Source organism: Rhodamnia argentea, chromosome 11, assembly GCF_020921035.1.
Source record: "Rhodamnia argentea isolate NSW1041297 chromosome 11, ASM2092103v1, whole genome shotgun sequence".
In the NCBI taxonomy this organism is placed as follows: domain Eukaryota; kingdom Viridiplantae; phylum Streptophyta; class Magnoliopsida; order Myrtales; family Myrtaceae; genus Rhodamnia; species Rhodamnia argentea.
Window position 1 is genome coordinate 17,463,300 of NC_063160.1, and position 26,193 is coordinate 17,489,492.

At 41.7% G+C, this 26,193-nt stretch overlaps 4 protein-coding genes across 6 annotated transcripts; 2 read left to right on the forward strand and 2 right to left on the reverse strand.

The window, feature by feature from the left end:
- The first annotated feature begins 778 nt into the window (after positions 1–778).
- Positions 779–7,810, forward strand: LOC115747297 (2-C-methyl-D-erythritol 4-phosphate cytidylyltransferase, chloroplastic). Its single transcript, XM_030683396.2, has 12 exons — positions 779–1,009; positions 1,115–1,194; positions 1,278–1,349; positions 1,689–1,744; positions 2,237–2,316; positions 2,490–2,572; positions 3,696–3,773; positions 5,101–5,169; positions 5,927–5,995; positions 6,066–6,112; positions 7,498–7,588; positions 7,737–7,810. Exons 1-12 carry the CDS (start codon positions 883–885, stop codon positions 7,806–7,808), a joined length of 924 nt encoding a protein of 307 aa, XP_030539256.1. The 5' UTR covers positions 779–882; the 3' UTR covers positions 7,809–7,810.
- A 1,045-nt stretch (positions 7,811–8,855) lies between these two features.
- On the reverse strand, positions 8,856–17,215 carry LOC115747296 (protein STICHEL). 2 transcript variants are annotated; one of them, XM_048272859.1, is made up of 7 exons: positions 17,108–17,204; positions 14,994–17,071; positions 14,625–14,844; positions 12,132–12,650; positions 10,375–11,149; positions 9,187–9,268; positions 8,856–9,102 (listed from the first exon to the last, which is right to left on the reverse strand). In XM_048272859.1, exons 2-7 carry the CDS (start codon positions 16,995–16,997, stop codon positions 8,995–8,997), a joined length of 3,708 nt encoding a protein of 1,235 aa, XP_048128816.1. In that variant the 5' UTR covers positions 16,998–17,071; positions 17,108–17,204; the 3' UTR covers positions 8,856–8,994. The 2 variants fall into 2 exon arrangements, with proteins under 2 accessions (XP_048128816.1, XP_030539255.1); XM_030683395.2 differs by having other exon boundaries at positions 14,994–17,215.
- A 1,141-nt stretch (positions 17,216–18,356) lies between these two features.
- Positions 18,357–20,826, forward strand: LOC115747367 (pentatricopeptide repeat-containing protein At1g14470-like). The gene has a single exon (XM_030683505.2). It carries the CDS (start codon positions 18,523–18,525, stop codon positions 20,548–20,550), a length of 2,028 nt encoding a protein of 675 aa, XP_030539365.1. The 5' UTR covers positions 18,357–18,522; the 3' UTR covers positions 20,551–20,826.
- Positions 20,827–20,968: 142 nt separating this feature from the next.
- LOC115747368 (PHD finger protein Alfin1-like) lies at positions 20,969–25,941 on the reverse strand. Of its 2 annotated transcripts, none has more exons than XM_030683506.2 (5): positions 25,761–25,941; positions 25,620–25,652; positions 25,096–25,324; positions 21,507–21,630; positions 20,969–21,394 (listed from the first exon to the last, which is right to left on the reverse strand). In XM_030683506.2, exons 1-5 carry the CDS (start codon positions 25,861–25,863, stop codon positions 21,134–21,136), a joined length of 750 nt encoding a protein of 249 aa, XP_030539366.1. In that variant the 5' UTR covers positions 25,864–25,941; the 3' UTR covers positions 20,969–21,133. The 2 variants fall into 2 exon arrangements, with proteins under 2 accessions (XP_030539366.1, XP_048128817.1); XM_048272860.1 differs by having other exon boundaries at positions 21,507–21,645.
- Positions 25,942–26,193: the final 252 nt, after the last annotated feature.

Here is a 26,193-nt window from a genome sequence, read left to right on the forward strand (position 1 = left end):
AAATTAGTCCTACGTTCCTTAAAACTGCAGTTGTTGGGTTGTCTAGTGGGTGTTTCTCACACATTGCCATACGCAGATCCCCATGGCTTTTTATGCAGGGATACTCCCAACATTTGCTTGGAGCTGAGTTCTTTTATATTTAATTCAATTTGAAAAAACTTATTTGTTATAAATTTCTTCTTCTTCTTTTTTGTATTTTTGTAGTTTTTCTTTTTTTTTTCTAGGAAATCGCAAGGCTTCCTTCTTCCTCTACCGGCAACAATTGGCCGACCACTAGCAACGTCCGACGTCCGGCATTTGGTGGTGGTAACAGCAACGCATAACCCGTCGGATTTCATAGAAGAAAAAAGAAAATAAGAAATTATAAAACATCATAAAATTAAAAAACCATAAAACTTGTTTATGACTCACTTAAGATAATCAAGTAATATATTTATGACCCATTTAGAATTTATTTAAGACCCATTAAGTTGTTAAATAAGCTTGTTTTGAATATTAAATACAATTCATTTATGACTCATATTATTCAAGAAGATGTTAGCTTAACATCAGTTATTTCTGATCACAAAATCTTTCAATCAATGAATATTTTATATAAAATACGGGATAATGGCATAATAATGGCATGTGAGTTAACTGAAGAAGGCGAATTGCACGTGGAGGAGAGACGCGGAGGTAGAAATTTCGTCAGCACTCGACGAGATATCTGCACATCCTCGTTGGGAATCAATCACTATCGATAGCCCCCCCCCCCACCCCCCTCCCCTCCTCTCTCTCTCTCTCTCTCTCTCTCTTACCTACCTCAACATTCAACTGTTTAAAAGGAGAGGAGAGGAGAGGAGAGAGGTCTCGAGAGAGACAGCGGCTGTTCGTGTGCGCGACATGATGTCTCAAACAATGGTCGGAGGCTTTTCCTCTTTGACCCTCTGGCCTCCTTCCTCCAGCAATTCCAGCTGCGGCAGGACCCAGTTTCGCCGGCAGCCTCTCCTTCTCCGACGCTCTGCCCGAGGCAAATCCTTCTTTCTTCTTTTTCTTAATCATCCTCCATTTTCTCTCTGTCTCTCTTTGGAATTCCGTCCGGTAACCCCCTCTTGTTTTTTGCTTCTTACTTCAGCAGGTGCCATTCAGTCCCGACGAACAGCTAAATTTGTTCCCTCCAGCGCGAGAGTTCATTGCTCTGGTAAAGATGACAACGTAAGTGAATACAATTACATGCCTCTAGTTCAAAGCCAGTGAAATCCTTCTGACAGCAATATTAACATTTTGCATTTGCGCAGAGCTTCACAGTTGTGAGGGAGGGTAGCGTCTCGGTCGTTCTTTTGGCTGGAGGGAAGGGCAAGAGGATGGGTGTAAGTCCCCTCCTTCTTCACCTACCTTTTCCAATTCATTCAACTCCTCCTCCCTCCCAAGATCCTTCATTTTTTGGTCCCACCCAATGACATCATCGGCCTGGCATGTCACAGTACCGTCATTCTCTTCATCCTGGAGACTCTACGTCTTTCCTCTTTGTTTCCTCGCCCTTGCATTACTATCTTTCAGGAGTCATTCCGTCGTGGCTTGTTTGCATTTGTATTGCTGGTGTTTGTCTAGGAAAATTCGAACAAATATTTGGTGCCTACCTTTTTATTGCTTCTATTTCTCTATGTTTCATCTTCCAAATGATGATTACCTTCTGTTTATTAGAATAGGCGAGCATGCCAAAGCAGTATCTTCCACTTCTTGGCCAGCCAATTGCTTTGTACAGGTAAACGAAACTCGCTCATATTGTAGGTCTCCTCTTCTAAAGAACCTACAAAGTGCAATCACCCCCTTTCCTTTTCTGAGAGAGCCCTGTATCTTCATTTGGACGAGTAGCAAGAAGTTGGACTTGGTATAGCATCCTTGTGGGAAGTTGATCCTTGCCATTTGTAATCACAATATCCTTCTTTAGTAGCACTGATTATCCTTATCAGTACCTTGGATGGGCTAACACACGTTATCTATGTCCATCGGCATAGTTCCTTATAGTGTTTACAGTATGTAGACATGTATTAGTGTTCTACTTTCTTTTCTGACCATGGTTCTCCAACACTGAGTTTCATATTAATTTTGTACTTATAAAGCTTTGTTGGCAGATTAAGCAACATCGTACCCATTGGGTGCTGAGTGCGTGTTGGTTCCTAAATGTCCTCCCTTTTCTTTTTCCTCTTCATGTCTCCATGAAGTCAAGATTAAGATCATGGCTCTTCTCTTGCAGCTTTTATACTTTTTCACAAATGAGAGAGGTGAAGGAAATTATTGTAGTTTGTGATCCATCGTACAAAGACATATTTGAAGGTACCATTCTCACACCTTCTTCTCCAACTTCTTTTCTAATCTATCTTCAAGCGTGTTTGCTCAGTAGGCTCTACTATTCTTTTCTGGTTTGGTAATTGTCCTGTGTCATTTAAGGCACATTGTGTCCTTTGTGCTCTAGAAGATGTGCAAACCAATTTGTTCCTTTGTCTCAGACACCAAAGAGAAGGTTCAAGTGGATGTTAAATTTACACTGCCTGGGAAGGAGAGACAGGATTCGGTCTACAGTGGCCTTCAGGTGCACATTAGTGCTTTGTTGTCAATAAAAGCTTAAGATTTGTTTCATTTATTATGTTTGTGTTTTGTGTGGAAGGCTGCCAATGTTTTCCTCTTTGATTGGGTTGACACTTGCACTGTGTAAAATCAACTTAATCATTTAACCCTTGCGGAACTTGTGATGTGGTTGTTCCACTCTAGTTGTCATTGGACATTGGAGTTCCTTGCTGTTCCCAGTACTTCATTTAGTATTTTTGTGTTTCCTTTGTCTCTCCTTTGCATGCATTGTATTTTTCATTGTTTCTCTTATATTTTGTATACACCATAAGACTGCGCTTTGCCAACATATTACTAAAAGTGGCCTAGTGGCAACTGCCAGTGCAGGCATAGGAAGGGTAGATCTTGAAACTTTAGCTTTAGGGAGGTGGAAAAGGTAGTGTCATGATAACCGTTCTACTTACTAGGTTAGCTACGGTGAGGAGGAAAAGTTTTTCTTCGTTTTGTTAAAGGAAGAGGAAAAATTAAAGAAACTAAGATATGCGAATGGAAGATGTTTTTTGAGTTGCCATGCTTCACATGAGAATAATGAAAGAACTTGCTCATCTTATATCATGCCAATGTGTTAGATACATGTAGTTCCTCAGTCACACATGTCTGGACACACTTGACTTTCCATGAAAAGTATCGTCCACATTGTTTTGGGTGAAAGAACGAAAGAAAATGAGTCCACATGTCAAGAATTTCAACCCCTCCTTTATATCTGTCACTTCGATTTTTGGTTTCCAGGTCCATTTGTGATAGCTTTGTATTTTTATATGTATTTCTTTGTTTTTGTTTTTCATACTGCTAAATTCGGATGCATCATGTTTGACTCACTCATCATGAGACAGCAAATTTTCTGCACTTTGTTTGTGAGAAGGTCTGAATGTTAGTAGATGCTGATTCAAACATTTACATGTATCAGTTTTTTTTCCTAGTCACCATGTATTGAAGAAAATTTGTATTTGATTGGAAATTCCTTCCTGAATAATAGTTGTAATTCTGCGAAGGATTTGAAGGTAGTATTTAAGGTTGAACAAGCTTTTATGTTATTTCCTAGAGATGACGGTTTGTTAACTTCCATTGTGTGGAATGTTTACCTTCAGGCCGTTGATAGTGGGTCTGAGCTTGTCTGCATTCATGATTCTGCAAGACCTCTTATATCACATGGAGACATAGAAAAGGTCTGATTTCATTCAATCTGCTCTTTTTCCTTTTGCTAGTTCTTTGTGGTCATGCAACCAGGCTTTCAAACTTTTCCTCTCTCCTTAGAAATTCTATTTATTTATTCTCAGCAAGAACCCTTCTCAGTGATTCTACCAACTCAGTTCACAAAGATAGTTTTCAAGTCTCCTATGGAGTAAGGGAAGGGAAGGGAAGAGAGGGGGGGTGTCCTGCATATATATATATATAGCGAGCCAATTGTGTGCAGGGTGCATTAATTGTTTTTAGTTTTGTTCAACAAGCTCTTGATATGAAGAAGAAGTCTTTTGTTTTTGACATATTCATTGAGGCCTCCTATTTCCTTCATGATGAACATGAATGGTAATCCACCTTTAATCTGCCATACAGGAGATTGTAAGTGATTGCATTGACAGCCTTGTCTGGTCTGGTTGGGGCTTCACTTGCACAGTCTGGCCTGAGGACTAGCTACAGTATATATGGCAAAACCTGCGTAAAATAAAACAGTAATAGCTGTAACCTGAACCTGATCCATGTATTGAGCCAATTGGTATAGCTAGCTTTTGGCTTACATCACTTGGCTTGAAGCTCACTCAGCTGGCTAGATCCTAAATCCTGAATATCCTATAAAAGTAAAAGGGTGCGTAATATAAGCAGAGTTATATGCGACCTAACTTGGTCTGGAACTACTAAATGGGATTGCTAGAGTACGCATGCGTGTGTGAGTTTGGAGCATTTTCACTAACGTTATTTTGTAAAAGTCACCACCAGTGTATGTGAAGTTTCCTTCATTTTGTACTGATTGATCTGTTTTTTTTTTTTTTTCCAATTGTATCTGCAATGGTGTATTGTGATCCAAGAGAAGTAATTCAGCCTTGTATAAATACATTATCTGTTCTTTACATAAGATTTGATGTAAGAAGTTTCATTTCAACTTTCAATTGAAAAGTTTAAAAGCTAATTTATCTGAAAGAATAAGCATGGACGGGGACATTCTAAGACAACTGTTGTGAGTTGGCTTGGCTGGATTATGCTAACTGTTGATGTTGACCCCGTAGGTCTAAGAGTTTTTCACCTTTTAATGAAAAAACTTGGCTCAGTTACATTCTGAGAGTTTCTTGTATAGCGGCTGCTGTTTTTGTTTTTTCAGTGATAAATGAATATCTGCAAAGCTCTTTCATGTCTATCTTGTTCACATTGAATTCTGTTGGAAATTGCATCACCAGTTGACCTTTTTCTACCCATATTTTCTCTTCATTCTGTGCAGTTCCTTCAAATATGTATGTTTTTACGATATTGGTATTGGTCTTAAGTTGCTTTTGGTTTTAGGTACTTAAAGATGGCTGGGAAAATGGAGCTGCTGTTCTTGGGGTTCCTGTTAAAGCTACCATCAAAGAGGTGAGTGTTTCTGGGTTCATGTAATTGAATGGTATCAGCACATTTTCATACTAATCTCTTGGTGTTCTATTCTATAGCTCAATCTTTCTAGGACAACTTGTTCTGCTGGTAGCTTTCATTGTTAATGCAGCGAGTAGCCTGTATTGGTCTCATTTTACCCCTTGCTGCTTTCAATTGATTCCTTTCCTCTGAGCCTGAACTCATGCCTCGTGTCTTTTCCTCATCAAATTCATTGTATCTTCTGCTGCTTATTGTACTCCAGTTGATACATTACATTGAAGCATCTCTTGTTGTGTATTTGTCCCATATGTCTTTATTGGCTCCCGAGCTGGTTTTGGCTTGTAAATTGCTGATTATATATTTGGTCACTTATGGGGAAGTTGTTTCATTGTCGAGATTGTATACCCATGATACATGTGTCTGGTGCAAGTGTGCGTGAATGCGCAGACACGTCCTTACGTATCAGTGCCATTGACCTCTTGTCCTACAACTGCATCATGATAAGCATGATTTTTATACGTCGGGATGAACCTCGGTTTTAAGAATTGGCAGTACCATAAATACTGCCTGTTTCTGCAATTAATGACATCATGGTGGCCTTTATAAGTTCAGTATGTCCATTTGTGATGTACTACAATTTTCATTTTCAACGAAATCCTTTTTTTTTTTAATTCGCAAAAAGTAGACATGAGGTGTGAACATGATTGTTTCTGCCAGTTCATCTACTGAATGGTGAAATTTCATCAATCCTTTACAGGCAAATAGTGAATCATTTGTTGTGAGAACGCTGGATCGAAAAACACTTTGGGAGATGCAAACACCTCAGGTTTGTTTTCAAGGAGATAAATGCTTGAATTTATGGACCTCTTGTGACCAGCTCCCTTAATTTGTTACAGGTGATCAAGCCTTCGCTGCTTAAGAGAGGCTTTGAACTAGTCAATAGGTACACAGTGTGCACTTTCTGCATTTTCATCTCTTACTGTTGGGCAGAGAATCATATTATATGAACTCCCTTTGTTTTTGTTATTTCTATCCCAATCTCTCAGAGCAGAAGACGGCTGTTTTTATATTTATTTATTTTGTTATTACTCTTTTTAATGTCAACACTGCCATAGATATCTGAAAATTTTAAATGCTGCATTATTGGGCAATGGATGATTGGGTAGGATAACCTTTTACCAGAGGCAACATTATTATAGTGTCTTATTACCAGCTCTCGTGAAGGCAAAAGGGAGCGTTTCTGGTGCAGAATTTTGCACCTTGCTTATTTATGCCAGGCATGATTTAAATTTTTTAGGCTTCAAGCCTATAGAGAGGTTAAACCTGCTCCAAACAGAGGTAATTAAATTACGGTGGCATGGGATATAGACTGTGGTGGCAGACTTCCTGCATATCCTCTAGGTCCTTTAACCCAAAGAAACTGCTGTGAAAGGAGCAGAGGTTCACGATTTGACTGTAAAATCAGTCGTGAAAGTTCTCAATACCGATTGTTTATACAGTTGCTCATGGTGAACAACTTGCAGGCTGGTGTGATTGAGATGGAGCTGTTGTAATGTGGCATCTCTGAAGGACAAAAAGGGAAGTTTAAATTCATGATTGAGCAATGGACAATCCTAACAAACCTCTAAAAGTTTATTCGGTGGCTATAATTACAGAAGATGTGGAACTTATTGTGGACTCCTATATCACTGATGGCTCAAAGAGGTGGTGGCTGACCTGGTTGGCCCATGGCTCTGAACAACCATATCGTACATGTAACCTTCTGAGTAGTGGGTTAAGAATGGTAGGTAGGTTTTAAACAATCCAAGTCCAACATAAAGGAATGTAGAGACTGTGAAGTAATGCATAAGTGGAGACAGATCTCGAAGGTCACTTGAGGGGAGTCCTGTAAGTAAGTGGATTTCAGTATTTGACCAGCTGTCGGTTCAGCGGCACACTGAATTTGAGTAATGCTTAGCTAGGTTGGCATGTGCTTGTAGGCGTGAACTAACTTGACCTTTTGAGTATGTGGAATGGAAGCATATTCATAGGCACCTGCATGTTGTCGTGGATTATATTCTGATGTCTGATTAGTTGATGTAGTTATGTTTACAGTCGAAGCAGTCCTTTCACAAACTTGATGCATTGTTTGTGGCTGATATAAGTATGTGATAGACTACCAGTATGTACTCTAGCTCTAATTTTCTGATAATGTCGATGGAATGTTCCCATACTAGTCAGTATATTGGATTAAGTACAGGTGAAGGAACTCTTTTGCAGCTAATTTGGTGCTTAAATTTTGACTTATCACTATTGACATTACATTGAATGGGATGCCATAAATTACAGAGAAGGCCTTGAAGTGACTGATGATGTATCTATCGTGGAGCACCTCAGGCATCCTGTATATGTCACTGAAGGATCTTACACCAACATCAAGGTGAAAATCTCTAAACCAGCTTTAGATAACCATACTTTGAAATGCCTGAACCATTGAATACTTGGTTGGATACTTTTTCCCCCCCTATAGATGTTGGATATATTGCTCTCTCTGATTGCGTATCAACATAGTAGTTATTGCCTTTCAGGTCACGACTCCTGATGATCTGCTATTAGCGGAGAGAATATTGAACATGGACGTCGGAGGGCCATCGCCATAAAACTTCCCAGATTGAACTCTTTGGCTATTTATCCAAAATCAAAATTGAGCTCCTCAATTTCAAATGATATAATTCTTGCAGCAACAAATTCCGAGCGGCAGGACAGCAACTCAAAAGTAACTTTTTTAGGAACACTCGAGCTTGATGCAACTTGATTCGCTTGAAAAGTTAGTTGGCTATATAATGGTAAAATAAATATGAGAGGGAAACGTTACTCAGAGGGAGTCCCTCCTCAATTTCAGACATCTTGTTTCTTGAAAAAGAAAAAAACGAAAATGTCACCTCATGGTGGACTTTCACATTTCATCTTAATTACAGGGAACTAACATGAAAACTTTGGTGTAAGGAAGAACCCCCACTGCTCTCTCTCTCTCTCTCTCTCTCTCTCTCTCTCTCTCTCTCTAGAACACGCGCACATGTGTAGATCAGATTGGCATGACAACAAACAGATTAAGCCTCATCAATCCTTTAGCCTGCGTTCATGTGTGTCCAAATTTCTTGTTTGAGCGTAGTTACTGGGAAGATGACAAGGAATGAACAAGCTCAAGTAGAATTATCCTGATAAGTGATAATGATGTGAGAACATCTAATACACAGATCTGGAAAATATTCACTTTGATTGTATTCCTAGAAAACGGCTCTTTGAGTAGGGTTGACATAATTTATATTCGTCACTAAAAGAATGTACTTGAATGTGATTACAACGTGTTTTCATTAAATTAATGAGTACATGTCAATTGATATTACTCTCGAGTTAGTCATGTCGAGCTCAATTTTCTGTCAGTAAATTCATGTTGTGTTAAGAACAGTCACTCCTAACTTCGAGAAAGCATGATGCAAGAATGCTATCTTTGAATGTGGAAAAATATTTAGACATTGACACTTACATGATGTGCCAGTTGCAGATGTGACATCTTCAGTCACCCCTATTGTTGAAAACGCAATCTCGTAGACTTACTTGCTTATAAACTCTTTTGGAAAATCTGCAGTCTCAATAGATTAAGGCTTCAGCAAAATCTTTGTTAATTGTTTCTCCCGAACTCACAGTGAGCTTCAAATAATCTTCTATTGAAGCAAAAATGGCCCGACTTTTAAAACAATATCCACATATTAAAAGCGGCGATTGAGCACCTAAATACACAAATGATACCAAGGGAAAAGGAAAAAAGGCAACTTAAATTTGATGCTACTTGTCATTTGGTCTTCTTAATTTGCTTTCTGAATTTGCCTTCATGCATGCACTGAAGAAAGAGAAACCTCCATTTCTGCGTGAGCGCGTGACAGTCCTTTTGTGCTGCATAATGTTATCCAGTATGCATCATCAGAGTATTGAAAACACCGTCTGCATGCAAGCATATAAGTAAATCCAAGAGCTCACCTTTCCCCTTCTCTGAGATCTAGTGTTATTCCAGCAGAACATCCTGCCACAACCTTCATTTCCTGAACCAGACTCATAAACCCTAAAGAAATGCCAACATTTAGAAAAACATGCGGAAACTCAGTTTTAGTGTGAACTGAAAGTATAGCAAAATCAGCAGTGCACCATGTTGAGCATGCCTTAATTCAGACACGAGCAATCTGTAAACTGCCCTAATCGTTCTAGTAATAAGATAATCAATGCACTTAATGATATTTGTGGTCCTCGAAGTTATTCACAAGACAAATAGGTGGCTATGTGCCCCTAGAGCACTAGTTTGGTTAATTAAAAATGGAAATAACACTTTTCGAGACACTTTGAAAATGAAAGAACTACACATTTAGATAAACCACTTACTTCATATGGTAAATTTTAAATTTCTAAGCACATTCAATAAGGCTTTACAAGTGCCTGTGGGGCACACTAACATTTGATATCTTCTAAAGCTTTTTTCCTTTTTCAACCAAACATCAGACTATTCAAGCAGTGGAATCGCCAATGGTAGCAGTAATCGTGCAGAGTATATAGAAATGTGGATCCTAGCCAGGAGAATGCATATACAGACCGCAGATCTTGTTCCTCCCCTTTATCAGCAGGTAATCATCAACAAACGTTTCAGAAATACTGTAACTTAACCAAATGGGCTCGAATCTGAAAAACATCTTCAATTGTTGAAGAATCAGAACCAGTATACAAGGTCAATGGTGCAAGTTCTCTGTAAACTTTTCGGCACTATTTAGCGCATCTTTCTGATTTTCAGGAGATCCTTTTTATGAATTTTACATTTGAAGAAAAAAGTAGTAGTCCCATAAAAGCTTGAACAAACTAAACTTAAGTTTCTTGATTTGATAAGACAAACACCAGAAGGTATAACTTCAGTTATAACTTCTGAAGGAAACACTCAACGGAACTTATCTAGAGAGCTGAATTTAACCCCCAATTAAAGAGAATAACTAGCTTCATATGGCAGAAGCAAATCATAGAGAGAACTATGAGAAACTACTTAATAAGAACATCAACTTGCACGTCTCATCGTTCTAAGTGATTATGTGGTAATTTCTTTTGCACGTTTTGTGAACCAGTTTATTTTGTTTCATATGCTCCCTTGTAACCGAAAAAATGGAAAAAAAAACAAGAAAATCAACTTACAGGCTCTCCTTGTTGAAATTTGCCATGAAACTGCTATCATGCAGCAAACTTGGGGACATAGGATAGTGACTTTTATTAACTTGGTCCTTCTGCAAGGCCCTTCCATCAGCAATCTTCAGAACTTTGAGTTCATGATTCAGTTCGTCCTCCCAATGCTGAGAAGAAAAATCTGTAGAATTAACTGATTCCATCTTATGTTGATCATAGATGCCATCTTGAGGTAAGACCTGATTCTTCTCAGGTCTGCAACAAATTAATGAGCCAGGGGTTCCTTTATCTGCAGTTTGCAACCAGGCAGTTTCTAACCTCTGCTCTCTGATAATGGACTCTATTCTCTGCATTGGGACCTCCTGCCTCTTTTCATTTGTACCATTAGTCTTTTCAACCATGAACTCTGATGAACATCCAATCCGATCCACCAACTGACAGTCTTTAGAATCATCTTGCGTTCTTCCTTTTAACTTGTCATCTAAATTGCTAACGGTTCTCTGGGACACTTTGGGTAACTCTTGACATGATGCCTCATCAGCATAACCTTCAACAAATGCTTTCCTCTCTCTTGGAGTGTCCATACCTGTTCCTATTTGACTCGGAACTGGTGAATCCCCCTGATTGACATACTTCATCAGATCCTCACCATTTGGGAGGAGGATAAGTCTAACCTCCACGTTTCGTCTCAAAACTATTTCTATGGAGTTTGTAATACTGCTCAAGAACCTCTCCACTCTCAATTTAACATCTTTATCTGCAAAAGCTACATATACAACAAGAACTCCTGCAACCACGATGAGATTACATTAGAAATACAGAAGCAAACAAAGAACGCATTGTCTTCATTGTCAACCAATGAATATACATGAACTGAACACGTTAGCAATGATGATCAGAGGGTACGATAGGCATGCATCATGCCCAACAAATTAGAAGGTCCCTGGCTCTTACCAAACTTAACTGCTTGAAAATGAAACCATAAGAGATGATGGGGATGTTTTTCCCCCTGATTAGTTATTAAGCACAAAAAACTCCTACCCTGATCAGCTAAGTGAAGCATCAAGATAACAAGAAACAAGTACAACGGACCTCTGACTGCCCTTTTTAGTGGTGAGTGTGGCAATTACAAATGATCCTTCTTTAGATTTATGTAAAAGTTCAACTTGAACAAAGTACTTCACAATTCTCAGAAGGCAAGCTAACAATTGTAGAAGAAGCTACAATGAAATTGGGGGAATACAAACTATGGTTGCACACGGTCTCACAAGCAAATCAATGTCCAGATGTATGAAAGATTATTTTCCAATGTTATAGATACAATAGAGAGCATTAGGCAGGCCAACACCGGGCTACTGATGTTATCCGTTTTTTTCTTACATGTCAGCCAATTAATTAACAAGCAATTTATGTAGGCCATCCTAGTAATATAAGCAATTCCTGGTTCAGAATTTGGCTGCCAAGGACAGGGTAGACTTTGAAACAAGGTTGTCCCTGCATCTTCATGAGATTCCACGGTGTCAGAGAAACTGTCAAATATAACCAGCATGGGTTGTACATCAACTGTTGATCGAAAATCAAAATCCTCCGTATCAAATATGTTCAACTGCTGTTCAACCAAGTTTGCAACTCTTTTTCGAAATATAAATTTCAAACGGATAGAATTAAACAAACCGCTACTCATTAAAGTTTAGTTTAACACAGATTGTTGTACATCACCAGATAATTGCATGGGGTGCATGATGAAATACGGAAGCTCGTCGCCTTACCTTCAGTTTCTGAGATAGATATAAGCTTGCCATGAACATGCAGCAACTGTCTGAGTGTCTTTGAATGGCACCTCTCTATGCAACGTATCCAAATGTCGTTCAACTTTTCCAGGCTAGTTGTTTTGAACATTGTGCCTCCAAGCCCCCCAGCATGTGTGCCCCTGGTTCTGAAAGTGTGATCATTGATAAGTGACAATGCAGTCCCCTGATGACAGGGAGACGAATTTGCTTCTTCAAGCAAAGACACAGGAGAGGCAGATTCCTGGGGTGCATATCTAGAATCTGATTTTCGTTTGTAAGAAGTGTATCCTCTAGCAGCACTTGATGGATCTTCGGTTGTCCTGGAACTTTGCTTCTGACTACTGCTGGAATTCGAAGCTTCTGGTGAAGGCACAGAACCAAGTTGCAACAATGTCGCCGTAAACCAAGTTGACCGTTCATTCGAAACTCTTAACTGTTTCTCTGCCTCTGACAGAAGCTTCAAAGCATGCTTTAATCTCTCTAATTCAGAGTCACTTACTGTACAGAAGCCAAAAAAACATATGGTTATTAATGAAAGCTACACATCACATGCCCCATGACATTCAAAAGCACATGCAGGTGCAAATTTGCCAACAATGCAGTGCTAGACAGTGATATGGTGTCACAGAATTAATCATCCTCTAAGTGAAGTTGCAAAATTTGACGGTAGCATCTTTACTGGACTTTTTTATACGAACGTGTGTAAAAAACCAAATCCACACTCACTTGTGGATAACTCTAGCTAATGGCAAAGATACCTTCAGGATAGGTAGTCAAGTAGATACAAAAGCATCAGATCAATCTCCCATTACATCTGACCAAAAAAAAAAAAAAAATCTCCCATTACATGCCTGCGGATCATGCAGAGGCTGCTAAGCCAATACATATCAACGTGATCAAGCATAAACACTGCATATTTCTACTAAAGTAATTGCTGCTCATAAAAATAAAATTCTCTTACTATTTTAGTACAAGATAGTGAAGAACCTATGGGAAAGGATCTTTGTAGACATAATAAATCTAAGAATCAGCTTCTTCCAACAATATAACATCCACACTCTTGGGAAAGTCTTGACAGAAAAACCACTCAGCAAACATTGAGCCTTTAGAGTGATCACGAACAAAATGAAGTTCGTAATGAAATGCAACTGGGTAAAGTAAACTTCTGTGGAAGCAGAACCTCTTCTTAAGGGAAAAAACGCAAAGAAGTACAAAATTGTTCTTCTTTCCCAGAAGTATGACATCATAGCATAATACACCACTCAGAAATTCAACATTTATAAATGCTACCAGATAGATGAGGGTCAACTGTGTTTGCGGCATCTAACATTACCCAGTTTTGTCCCCAGTGAACTTGGTAAAGCAGATATTAGTGCACACCATGAAGTGAGTTAAACTTGTCGGGATTGCAGCCAAGAAAACAAAGCATAGAAAATTAGTTGGAGAAAATAAATAAGTCGTAAGTGCTTATCCACAAGCACTTCAAAAGAAGCTTTGTATAGGAGGCCGAGGAGCTAACGAAGTGGTTAAATAGCATGGCTGAGGAATTGAGCACAAGGGCTGCTGAAGTGGCAGCTTGTTCAAATCATCAACTTGCATGGCCTCATGGGGCCACCACAAGGAGCCTAACCATGTTCATCTCCAATGACTACCGATTTGTGTGGCAAGGGGGGGACTGCCACACCTAAACCTGGGGTGCAAAAGAGTCCCAGGCACACTCTTGTTAATAAAAAGATGGCTGAGGAAGTTATTATGGCCTAAAGACAATGCAGTCATTTTTTCAAAGTTGATGCACTTTCTAGCAAGCGACAACGAACTTGGCTCAAACTTTGACCAAAGCTAAAGGAGTGATCTAAAGGTGGCGACATACTAAATAGCCTCAGCTCCTAATAATAGTTCAAAACCTTACGATATGCAGCTAAACTGCAACAGTGACAACAAGGGCAAGCCAAGGGCTCGACAACAAAAGAAAAGAAGCCAATGCCTCAAGGCCTTGTAAATGATTTTTGTGTAGGGGTCAGCAGCTGCTTGGTGCCACTTCAATGAAAATTTGTTTTTACCAAGTTAATTAAAAAGGCTAACATATCAATAATTCACTCTTTAATTGATTTCTGAAAGTTGGCACCTGCCAACCATGGTTTGCAGCGGTCCATGCTATGAGGCACTTTTGTAGCACAGGTCGGGCTATTATCATTATAGACAACACTAGTTGAGTGCTTTAGGGCTATCAAAAAAACAATATAAGAAAATAGAATCAATCTTGCAAATTGCTAACCTATATACCCTGCATACTGGGTCCTCATTTTACATTAATCAAGTAGAATTACATAACACAAAGTAAGATCCAAACAGAAAGTATTCTCAGTAGCATAAAACTAAGACGACGATTCCACAGTGCTATTTTGATTAGCATCAAATAAAATTATCTCAGCAACAATTCATGGATTCAATGAGACTATGTTCTGTACTCACAGGTTCGAGCACCAAAAAGAGATGCATTATATTCGGAATCAACCATCTTGTATGTTCCAGCTATGATATCCATAATAAGACTGGCCAGCTGTGACATTAAAATCAATGGATCTACCCCAGAGTCCATGAACTCCCTAGCTCTTTTCACCGTTTCTGCAGTGTTCGAAGACATGGCTAGCTCTAGTAGATCAAGTAACTTCTCGTCTGAAACAACTCCAACCTATTGGAAGACATAAATCTTGTTTGTCAATTTTTGTCGGTAAACACCTAAAGGAGTAAAAAATTTGTCCCCCACAGAGGGGAAAGAAACAAAACTCAAATTCAGAGAGGAACAAGTAATGTTGATAAATGATTTGATATGGAACTTACAAGTTCGTTCACAAGAGATGTCGTGATTCTTTTACCCAACAAACTCAATTGATCTAGCATAGTTTCGGCATCTCGAAGCGAACCATCTGCATTCAGAGCAATCAAATCCAACGCATCCAATTCGACATCCAGATTCTCACTCGCAGAAATATTGCGTAGTCGCAGCACAATGTCACTATCTTTGATTTTGTTGAAAAGGTACTTCTGACAGCGAGATTGCACGGAACGAGGCACGCTATCTAGGTCGGTTGTAACAAAAATGAAAACGACTCGACGTGGTGGTTCCTCAACAAATTTAAGAAAAGCCAGCCATACCTTAGAGGGCAACAGATGACATTCATCAATGATAAAAACTTTGTACCGCGAATGTGCTGGTGGCCGAACTAACAAGTTTTTTAGTAGATGTCTGACTTTATCGATTTGTTTCTTATTGGTGCCATCAACCTGACAAAGGTCTCTGCTCTTTCCTGAAATGAAGGAGGAGCACTCTTTGCAGCATCCACATGGCTTGGCTTCTTTAGTAGCCTGACAATTCAGAGCAGCAGCAAAAATCCTGGCTGTGGAAGTTTTTCCGGTCCCGCGAGGTCCTTGGAAGAAATAGATAGGAGCAACCCTTCCCCTTGAAATAGCATTGACGAGCGATTGAACCACAATGTTTTGCCCAATTATCTCATCAAAGAACACGGGCTTATGCTTCTGACTCAAGCTTCTGATGTTATCCAGCATAGCATCTTCATCTCCTCGGCCACAGGTAGGAGCAACTGCCTCTAACCCATCTTGATCCCTACAATTCGACCACCGCCGTCCATCCAATCTACTCAATGCCTCCAAATCAAGCTCCCCAAAATTTGTGGAGAGCTCATCATCGCTGCGCCCCGTTCCAGCTGACGACCCTCCTCTGGCATCAGTATCGTTCGTGAGCAATGGGAGAAGACCTTGAGCACTCTTAGACGCAACTCTTCGCTTCTTTGACCCTGAAGGCGATGGGCGCCGTCCACTGTACACTGATTGACTGCCGCAGAGTATGCTACTGCCTTTTCTCCTTATGGTGTCGGAGAGGGAAGGAGAGTAACAACTGCCACACTTGCGCGTGTGCTTGGGCGTCCTTTTGGACCAGTAGCAAGGAATCCCACATCCCTGCCCTCCAGGCAAATCCAAAGGATCATCCACCTCGTCATCACCATCATTCACAGAAGTGGTTGTACCATCCCAAGACCCCACTGTGCTTGGATTACGATTGGCATGCCTATAATAGGAGCTAGTCGAGAGAGCAGGGGTGCTGTAGGTGTAGGAAGAGTCCTCCTTCCTGATGCTTCTGAGCAATTTGGAGGAGGAGCCGGACCAATTCTTGCGGCGCTTGGCCTTTAAAAGCAATGGGGATGCTCCAGAAATCCGCTTCAAATCCTCGGAGCGACTGTAATCGTCAGTATCGTCAGATGGGTCGACCGAGCCATCTGGGACCAGCGGTAGCGGAGGGTGAACATTGCGAAAGGACATGGAATGTGCGGAATTCCTAGGCAGACGGAGGTCCTTGGGAGGATATCTGGAGAGGAGAAGGGCATGGGCATCGGATTTCTTACTCCGCTTCTCGAAGGCAGAAGAGGGAGCGGCGCCACCCCGGGGGACAAGATTGGCATCTCTGCGGCGGAAATCATGGGAGGGACGAGGGTTGTCGCTGCCAGCGGCCTTGAAGTAGACAGCATTGCGGGCATCGCTCAAGCTGGCATCTTGACTGTTGGGAGAGGAGGAGGAGGAGGGGGAGGAAGATCTGAGGGCATTGGGGGACTTCCAGTTGTACAAGAAGACCGGGCTCTTGGAGTCGGCGTTGAGGGTAGTGGGAAGGGGACGGAAGGCGGAGAGAGGGGGGGACTTGCAGGAGGAGGTGGTGCCGGGATCCCGCAACAAGCGGGAAGCCTTGCGGATTTGGATGAGCTCCCGCTTGAGGTGCAGCTTGCTGGGTGTGGGATCGCCATTCTTCCCCTTCATTCCGCAAGAAGACGACATCGGAAATCTTTGGTTTTTGCAAAATGGGTCAGGATCTAAAATGCCCAACGAGCGTTGTGGTTGCCATTTTCACCCTCTCTAACCCTACGATATCGACTACCGCTCGACACACAGCCAGCAGCCAGCCAGCCAGCCGCAGCAGGAGGAGGAGGAGGAGGAGGAGGAGGAAGAATAGATGGGATCCCGTCATTTACTGCTGATACTGACACTACCCCTGCTTCTACTACTGCCGCAACAGTACAGTGGTTAATTATTATTCATATTCTACGGCGCGGCATCGGGAATAACTGGGAAATGGCGGAGGTAAAAAAATTGAACTTTTTTAGGGCTTAATTGGGGCGGGCTCGGTTGGATCCCCATCCCCATTTCTTTTTGGACTATCCTCCTTCTTTCAATTCAAAACTATCATATCATAATGAGACTGGAAAGACCGGATCCTCCTCCCAAAAATGTCGTCCATTTACTGCCAAAAGATCCCAAAGATTTGATGAGTACAGCAACTTTCCCCGAATGCCCTAATTTGAAGTCCGCCAACCGTCTCCGTGTGGTGGACTCTTTCGCGCGTATTCACACTTAAAGTCATCGCCATCATCCATTCTCGACCATGAAATAATGAGCACTCCCTTTAAGCCAAGCAGGTGCAATTTATCTAGCTACTTGCTGGTGCACATTCTTTGATACTAATCTCTCTCTCTCTCTCTCTCTCTCTCTCTGAGAATACTTCAATTATGTCAATGGTATGAAATTACCCGAAAAAGATGTAGATAAGAGTGAGGAGAGAATTTACTCTCCTCTCCTGATCCTGAATATCAAAGCAAAAGCAACTTTTAATGTGTTTAGAAACTTTCTATTACTTTTCTCTGCCCTGCCCTGCCCGCACCCCTCGCACGTGATTTCCCTTATTATTAATGTCGTAAAAACTTAAGCTTTAGAGTCAAATGTCGGTAGTCGGTCGACGATAGCAAAGCCACGTGATAGTGATAAAAACCTCCAACTTGAGCGATGCCATTGTATGCCATGCCAATATTGCCTTTCTTGGCTTCTTCTCGTGCAGCTGGGACTGGAACTGGGACTGGGAGCAATCAAACCCATCAACGCTGGGGACGAGTCTTGGGCCGGGTCCCAGTCCAACCCAATCCAATCACTTCGGTGGGACTGGTAGCGTATTATCTTTGAATCCATCCACCAACATATCGAATGGTTGCTGTCGGTCGCTGTCGTTTCCAGTCTACACGGATTTGATTGGATTCCTGTTGGTCCAAATGACACGCATCATCATGATTTACCATAACTCTCTATCCATGTATGAGTATGAAGGTTCCACCGAAGTTTTGATTCCATGATGGGCTCGAGCTCGAGCTCGAACTTTCACTTTAATGGGAGAAGGCGGGAATGGCGATAATAATTCTTTTGCCCCATCGGCCGAAGTATTGAGTTTTAAGAGCAAAAAGTAGTATTAAACGTGTTGTGGATCGATTGATGAATTGGAAGACGATAAGAGACATCGGACAGTTGCAGCGGTTGCATGCCCAGTTCATCGTCCACCTCCACAACCAGCCACAGCTGGGCCTCCTTCCTCCTCCTCATCCGATCCTCACCATCTCCGATCCCCGTCCACGCCCACCTCCTCAAGCTGGGCCTTCTCCCCCATCCCCACCTCCGCAATGCCCTCCTCCATTCTCACGCCCAGCTTGGCCTCCTCCACCTGGCCCGCCGCCTGTTCGACGAATTGTCCCACTGGGCTCTCCCCGATTCCAACTCCCTCCTCTCCGCCTACTTCAAGTGGGGACACCTCCGGGAAGCACGCGCTCTTTTCGATGCGACGCCCCGCCGCAATGTAGTCACCTGGACCACCATGGTCACTGGTTACGCCCGCATTGGGGACTTGGAGAGTGCTAGGCGCTGCTTCGATGCAATGCCCGATAGGACTGTGGTCTCTTGGAACGCGATGCTCTCCGGGTACTCTCAGAACGGGTTCGAAGATGAGGCTCTCCGCTTGTTTCATGAAATGGTTGGTGCCGGCTTCCAACCCAACGAGACCACTTGGGTCACTGTCATTTCATCCTGTGCGGCACGGGGCGATCCTTCCCTTGCCGATTCGCTTGCCGCATTGCTTCATCAGGTAAGGGGAATCGATTTCAACTGCTTTCTCAAGACAGCGCTCCTCGACATGTACGCCAAATGCGGACGCTTGGCTGCTGCTAGACGAATTTTTGATGATCTGGCCCCCCACAATAACACTGTCGCATGGAATGCCATGGTCTCGGCATTTATGAGGTCCGGAGATTTAGCCTCGGCTAGGGAACTCTTTGATAGGATGCTGAATAAAGATGTGGTCTCCTGGAACTCCATGATTGCTGGATATGCTCAAAACGGCCAATCAGCTTTTGCGGTCCGGCTCTTCAAAGACATGGTTACACTTACCGGGGAACATCCGAAGCCTGACGAAGTCACCATGGCAAGCGTTTTTTCAGCGTGTGGGCATCTTGGCACCCTGGAGATAGGCAAATGGGCGGTGGCTTTTCTCGAGAAAAATCAGATTAGGCTTGGCACTTCAGGGTACAATTCCTTGATTTTCATGTACTCTAAATGTGGAAGCATTGAAGATGCCCAGCGAATCTTTCAGGAAATGCAAAGGAAAGATGTGGTATCCTACAACACCTTGATCTCGGGTTTGGCCGCCCATGGTCGTGGAAGGGAAGCCTTGGAAGTGATGTCAAAGATGAAAGAGGAAGGCATTGACCCAGACCGTGTAACTTACGTAAGCATCCTCACGGCATGCAGCCACGGGGGGTTGCTACAAGAAGGTCGCCGGTTGTTTGAAACGATCAAAGCTCCATCAAACGATCACTATGCGTGCATGGTCGACTTGTTAGGTCGTGCGGGTGAGCTCGAGGAAGCAAAGAGATTGATTCAGATCATACCGATGAAGCCACATGCAGGAGTGTACGGATCACTCTTGAATGCTTGCCGCATTCACAGGAGGACCGATTTGGCAGAGATGGCTGCTTACGGGCTTTTTGAAATCGAGCCAAACAATTCAGGGAACTATGTTTTGTTGTCGAACATATACGCACAGGCAGGCAGGTGGGAGGATGTTGATAAGGTCAGGCAGATGATGCGGAGGAGGGGGGTGAAGAAGGCAACTGGGTGGAGCTGGGTGGAGCACAAGGGCGAGGTGCATAAGTTCCTTGCGGGGGACAGATCGCACGAAAGATGCAGTGAGATCTACCATCTGTTGGCCAACTTGAGGAGGAGGATGCAAAGGGCCGGATATGTGGCAGAGGGAAGCTGTGTTCTAAGGGACGTGGTGGAAGAGGACAGAGAAGAGATGGTGGTGGTTCATAGTGAGAAGCTCGCCGTTTGCTTTGCTCTTATTGTTAGTGAAGCTGGGGAAGCGATCAGGGTGATGAAGAACATGAGAGTATGTTGGGACTGTCATACTGCGATCAAGACAATCTCTAAATTGGAGGGCAGGGAGATAATAGTACGGGACAACAACAGATTCCACCATTTCTTGGAAGGCCAATGTTCTTGCAAGGATTACTGGTAGATTTTCAGACAGTCACCTGCGTTTCATATGCAGATTGAAACCCCTACCATTGAAGGCAGCAGGTCTGGTGGTACTCATCCATTACAATGAAATATCCACCTTGCATTTTTTACCGTACGTTGGAAGTCTGACCATTTCAGCAGGAATAATTGGAACTCAGCATTTGAAAATTAAAGCGTGTGATGGAGCACTTATCATCCTCATATTTTTTTTACCACTATTCCCAACTCAAAAGTCAGCATAGTGTTCCACTGTAAGGGTCATTCTATTTAATCAACTGAACATCCTGTTACATCCCAACGAAGAACCTTAACCTAACTAAAGGTGCACAATCGCCTTCAGGCATAGAATGTTTGCAACAAATGAGACTGCACAAATAATAATATACATATAAGGCATTCTAATTGTGAGCAACGACTTCAAACATAAGCCCTGAGAAAATTGGATAGAAGAAGAGTGTAGGTTAAGTTCCATTGTTGCAATACCAGTTCCCAACTACATTGTCCAAATTAAACTGCAAAGAGAAATTTCTTGATCTTCTCTAGCCTTCTTGATTGATCTATGTCCAATTTCTTAACATGGTTCAGACTCTAGCCCTCTTGCTACTGCAACTGGGGCATTTGTACTGCTTTATATGCTCCGCCTTTGCTGGAGTAATTTTTACACATTTTCCATGGAACCATCTCTCACAGATGTCACAGCAAATCCAGAATTCATCGTGTGCATAGCTATCCCCACATGCCCCACAGGTGGCACCCTGCTCGTCTTCTTCTTCTTCTTCCCCGCTGTCCTCCTCTTGTTTAGTTGTTGGAGACATCTTCACTCCCTTGGATTGTGGCTCAGACTGCAGGGAGCAGTTTAAAAGCAACATCCATGCATGATCAGCAAGGAATAACTATGCACGAACCAAAGGGGGCAAAAGTACATAATATCATGTCAAAACTGAAACTACTTACCATCTTTGTACTAGATTTGCTTTTGCTGTTCTGATTAGCAGATTGTTCCTTTGATTGCTTAACATTTCCCGTGACAACTTCAAATATGGTTGGGAGATCATTTATCATCTGGAAAAGCCTCTTTCTGTAAAATTCGACCCTCCAAAATCAGAACAAGCTAAATCAACTATAATGCAAGTTATCTATTTTCTGCGCTCAAAAATGCAGAACACAGCAAATTGTTCCACATTTGTTTGACTGTTTCCACGCAAATGCTTCCTATCCATCTTCACCAATAAACGTGGGGAATTTATCCAAGTTGACCAATAAGGGATATGAAGGATCTAAGGTGGACGATGGTAGGATCTTGCCTGGAGAAGTTCTGCTTCCATTTAACTCAAACTGCCACTGATTACTTCAGCTAGTTCCTTCTATACATTTGCAAAACAGTACAATAGAAAAGTCACTTAAAAAATTTATTGTATCAGCACTAACTGCAATTATAGATTTCTCATGAATTTAGAATAGGCCTGGCGTGATAATGATGGGTAATCCACCCTACCAAGAAACCAGGGGACCAAAATCTGTGTAGGAAAAATTGAGACTAGAGCACAGCCAAGATGGCTAAGTGAGCTCCCAGGTGACAACCCAAGTTTGAGAAAAGCACAGTTCTATCACACCTATTAGCATGAAATAGTGTAACAAAGTTCTCAGAACCTGCTTCATCGGGTGCTCAAATCCATAAGAAGGGTCAACGCTATAGTTTTTCGCAATGAAGAACTGATTTAGCAATTACCACGACCACAGAAAGTTTCCAACCTTCTAAATCCAGATCCATCTTCAAGCAATATAGGAAAACAGCAGTTTAAAAAAAGCTATAGAGAAACAGGAAAAAATAAAAGAAATGGTAATGAGGAACTGCCCTGTCAGCCTGCACTAAATATCCAAGATATACTGAGTGATTGTCTATGAAGTACTGTTCTGATCACCACCAACATGCTCAACAACTCAAAACAACATGAATTAAAGAAAAGTTCGACATGACTTGATATGTTTTAGCTAGTTCCTCACAAAACCTAGATTATCATCACAATAGCCTTTATTTGAGCTACCTTAGCATTGAGGAGAAATGACAGAAAATACCAACACAAACACAAAAAAGATGACATGACACAAAGTGCAATCTCTACTAAATTAAATAAGTGCTATGTTTCATTGCATCAAGAAGCTTGGTAGTATCCTCACAGCAATACATTGCATCAGAATTGCATAAGCCACATAGCTAAACAAGGTCTTCTGCGATGTCCAACCGCATTAACATGACAGCAATGGCACAAAAGGCTAAAAGCAGGATAAGGAAGAAGATTAAGCACATGCCCATCCCTAGAGTTATGAAGGTGTCCGGAAGATCCAGTAATATCAGAAGTTCAACTAAAGAAGAGAGAGAGAGAGAGAGAGAGAGAGAGAGAGAGAGATCAAATTATCCTGATCTCTCCATATTGTCACTTGCAAAATGCATAAACGTAAACTAATCCTTGCAGACAGTTCTTACAAGAATTTCTATTTATCTGTCCAACATGGATTGGGAGTCAAATAAGCATGGTTTTTATCAAGTTGCTTCTCTAGCTTTCCCTCATACTATATACATACCCTAAACACCATCAGCATAAATGCCAACTAGCCACAAAACACACTATGCATCTAGACCAAAATATAGAAAATGACACCTGAAAAATTGCATTCTTCCGAATCAGACGAACTACCTCCACTAATACATAGCACACACCGTCTGATGTAATCAATTTTATTTTGGCTAAAAGATATTAATGTTTTGCACTTTCCACCAATCTATCACATCCTAAAACATTCTGCCAGTTCTTACATGGTACCATACAGTTGTTTTGATGCCACGATTCACTCTATTATCCAAATGAAAAGACAACCTCAACCGTACTGTGATTTCTTTGGAAGCTTAAAGTCAACCAGTCTTTGACTCTCTTTAATCCCTTCGATTGTCCAAAAGGGGAAAAAGACTTCGCCAGGTTCTAATCCTTAGCTCTAACACCGCAAGAAACAAGCCAGCCTAGAGAGGAGATTAAAACTGATACAAGAAGATGGGGTCATCAGACGAAAGTCAGACAGTAAACAAAACCTTTAAAATAACTGAATTATTCATGGTGAAAAGGGATATATTGTGGATGCCAGATGAACAATCAGTCGATGCCTTCATGACCTTGAGAAACTTTTAAACACTGATAGCAACAACAGGAAAAAAGAGAAAAATGCTAAATACAAAGTGAAGAACTTTGAATAGATTATTCAAAAGGAAGAGCACGATAAAACAGGAAAACCACTATAAAAGTTTCAGAAGTGTCTTTTTTACAGTATAGATGAATGGGAATCTAATTTTGAGAGCAACATAAAGTACAATTTGCTTCTATGCCACAAACTTCTATAAGATCCTAATAGTGAACTAAGATGGGGCAATTGCTCCTTGTCTTTGATACTGCCTCGGCAAAATATGGACATAGCATCCTTTGACATCCAAACGGGTTTCGCCCATCTATGTGCTCAGAACTAAATGCAGATTGGCGGGAGTCTATTTCACCCTCTTTTTACCATAATCTGTTCTATGAAAAGTCCTATCTTCCCATCTCATACTTGTTCAAATATTTTGCCTCCAACTAATCTCTCCCTTCTGAAAAGCCTGTCAAAATCAATCTTAGGGATGAAACTCCCTGTGGTTTTGAGCATGCCCGCTCATGGTTCTGGTGATATTAATAACACCAGGCCTAACTGATGGCAGCCATAAGACCCAAAAGGAGTAACTAACATTAACAACCAAGATGGGACTTCACAAATACATCACACAGCAAGGTGTTTCTCTATCCCCAAGAAAGTAGGGTCAGAGTAAGCTTCAGTTGAATTATTATCATTCAAAGAAAGGACAAAAGAAAGAAAGTTCATTCATTTGAACAAAATGTTTATCTCCAAACATTGCATCTTTGTAACTGGACCACATAATCCCACATGTTGCAGATAGTTATTTAGCTCTCAGCAATTTTTTCACTTAAAATTCACGTGATTCATTGCTAGGACTAAGATCTTGGAAAACCCTCATAACGAAACTTCAAAAATTAATTTTAAGGACTAATGGCAATTATCTTTTAGGAAAACTCTAAGCTTAATGATTACAGATACCATTCAGGAGTACAGTTCATTAAACCAATAAAAAGCAATCTTGTACGATTCTAGTCCTAATTTCTGATCAATTGCCTGGCCACGAAGCACACAAAACCTCATAGGGAGACTCCTCTAACATCCAAAAGTCTTGAATATACTGTCGTGATAATTCATCTATTGGTATATATGTTTCTCCTTCACAACCACAACATGCTGTGCGTAGGGGGGGAAACCAGAATGAGCAATTCATTAGGCTGGACTGACGCAACAACATTCAGGCGGGTCTATGAGATTCCAAAACTATCATAATATCAGAGGTTACAAAGAAAAAAGTTAGAGATACGGAAGCAAACATGGACGTTGATTCTGTGAAAGAAAAAAAAAGGCTTAATGGTAACTTTGCTCGAAGAGAATAGTCCCTTCATACCTTTCGTTTTTACCGAAACCAAACCGTGCACCGAAATAGAAAGCAACGGCAAGTAACCATGAATCACTGTGCACGGCAACCAGTGACAACCAGTCCTTCTCTTGCATTCCATCCCTTGCGAAATTGATTCCTAAGGCAGGCTCCGGAAGCTCAGGGGGAACCTCCTCCACGGGTAAATTAACTTCCCAGGTCTCGTTTGGAAAACCATACAGGCAGAGGTTCTCCTTCTCTGACAGTCAAAAGAAAAAAAAAACTCTTCAAACCAGGAATCTCCATTCACCCCGGGTGTCATGTAAAAACAAAGAGGCATATTCGGTACAATGAAAAGATTCAAGGGGCGAACTTGATATGCAACAGATGAGGTTACAAGTAGGGGTAAGAGATGAAGAGGGGGGTGGGTGGTTGGAAAAGCAAAACGATAACAATCGACAAGCTGAGGGAGCGAGTGAGGTTGGCCAATGTGGAGACTTTGGAAGAATCAAACTGTGTCCAGACACAACAGCATAGGGAGGAAGGGAACGTACCGGGGTCGCACTGCTGGTAGAATTTCTCAACGTCTGCAAGAAATAGACGAAAGAAGAAGAACAGGGCAAATGCATCAGGTCAAAAAAGGAGAAAGGGGGAAACGAGAAGGAAGGAAGAGATGATGAATTGGGATGGAAAACCAGTGGTGAGAGCCTTGATAAGGCCGGCGCGTCGGCCCTTGAAATCGCTGAAGACTTCCTCGACCGTCCTTGGAATTGGGTGCGGTGTTCCATTTCCCTCCATGAATCCCTCTCTCTCGCTCTTAACACTCAACTCTGAATCTGCTGAGAAATGTGGTTTGCTTTCTTCCCCCCTCCCCCAACCCCAACGCCAACCCAACCCAACCCAACCCAACCCCAACCCAACCAGCCAATTGCAATTGCTATTCCTCTTCCCGAGACCGAGAGTAGCCCCGCGAATTCATCAATCCGAGTGTTTTTCAGATTTCTTTCCCCCCCACCACCACCACCCCGCCTCTTTTTTCTTTTTTTCTTTTGTAAGTGTGTTTTTTGCGCTTGTCTAGGGTTCGCTCGTTGTCATGATAAAACTACAGCTTCGTTGTCGTATTCTTCG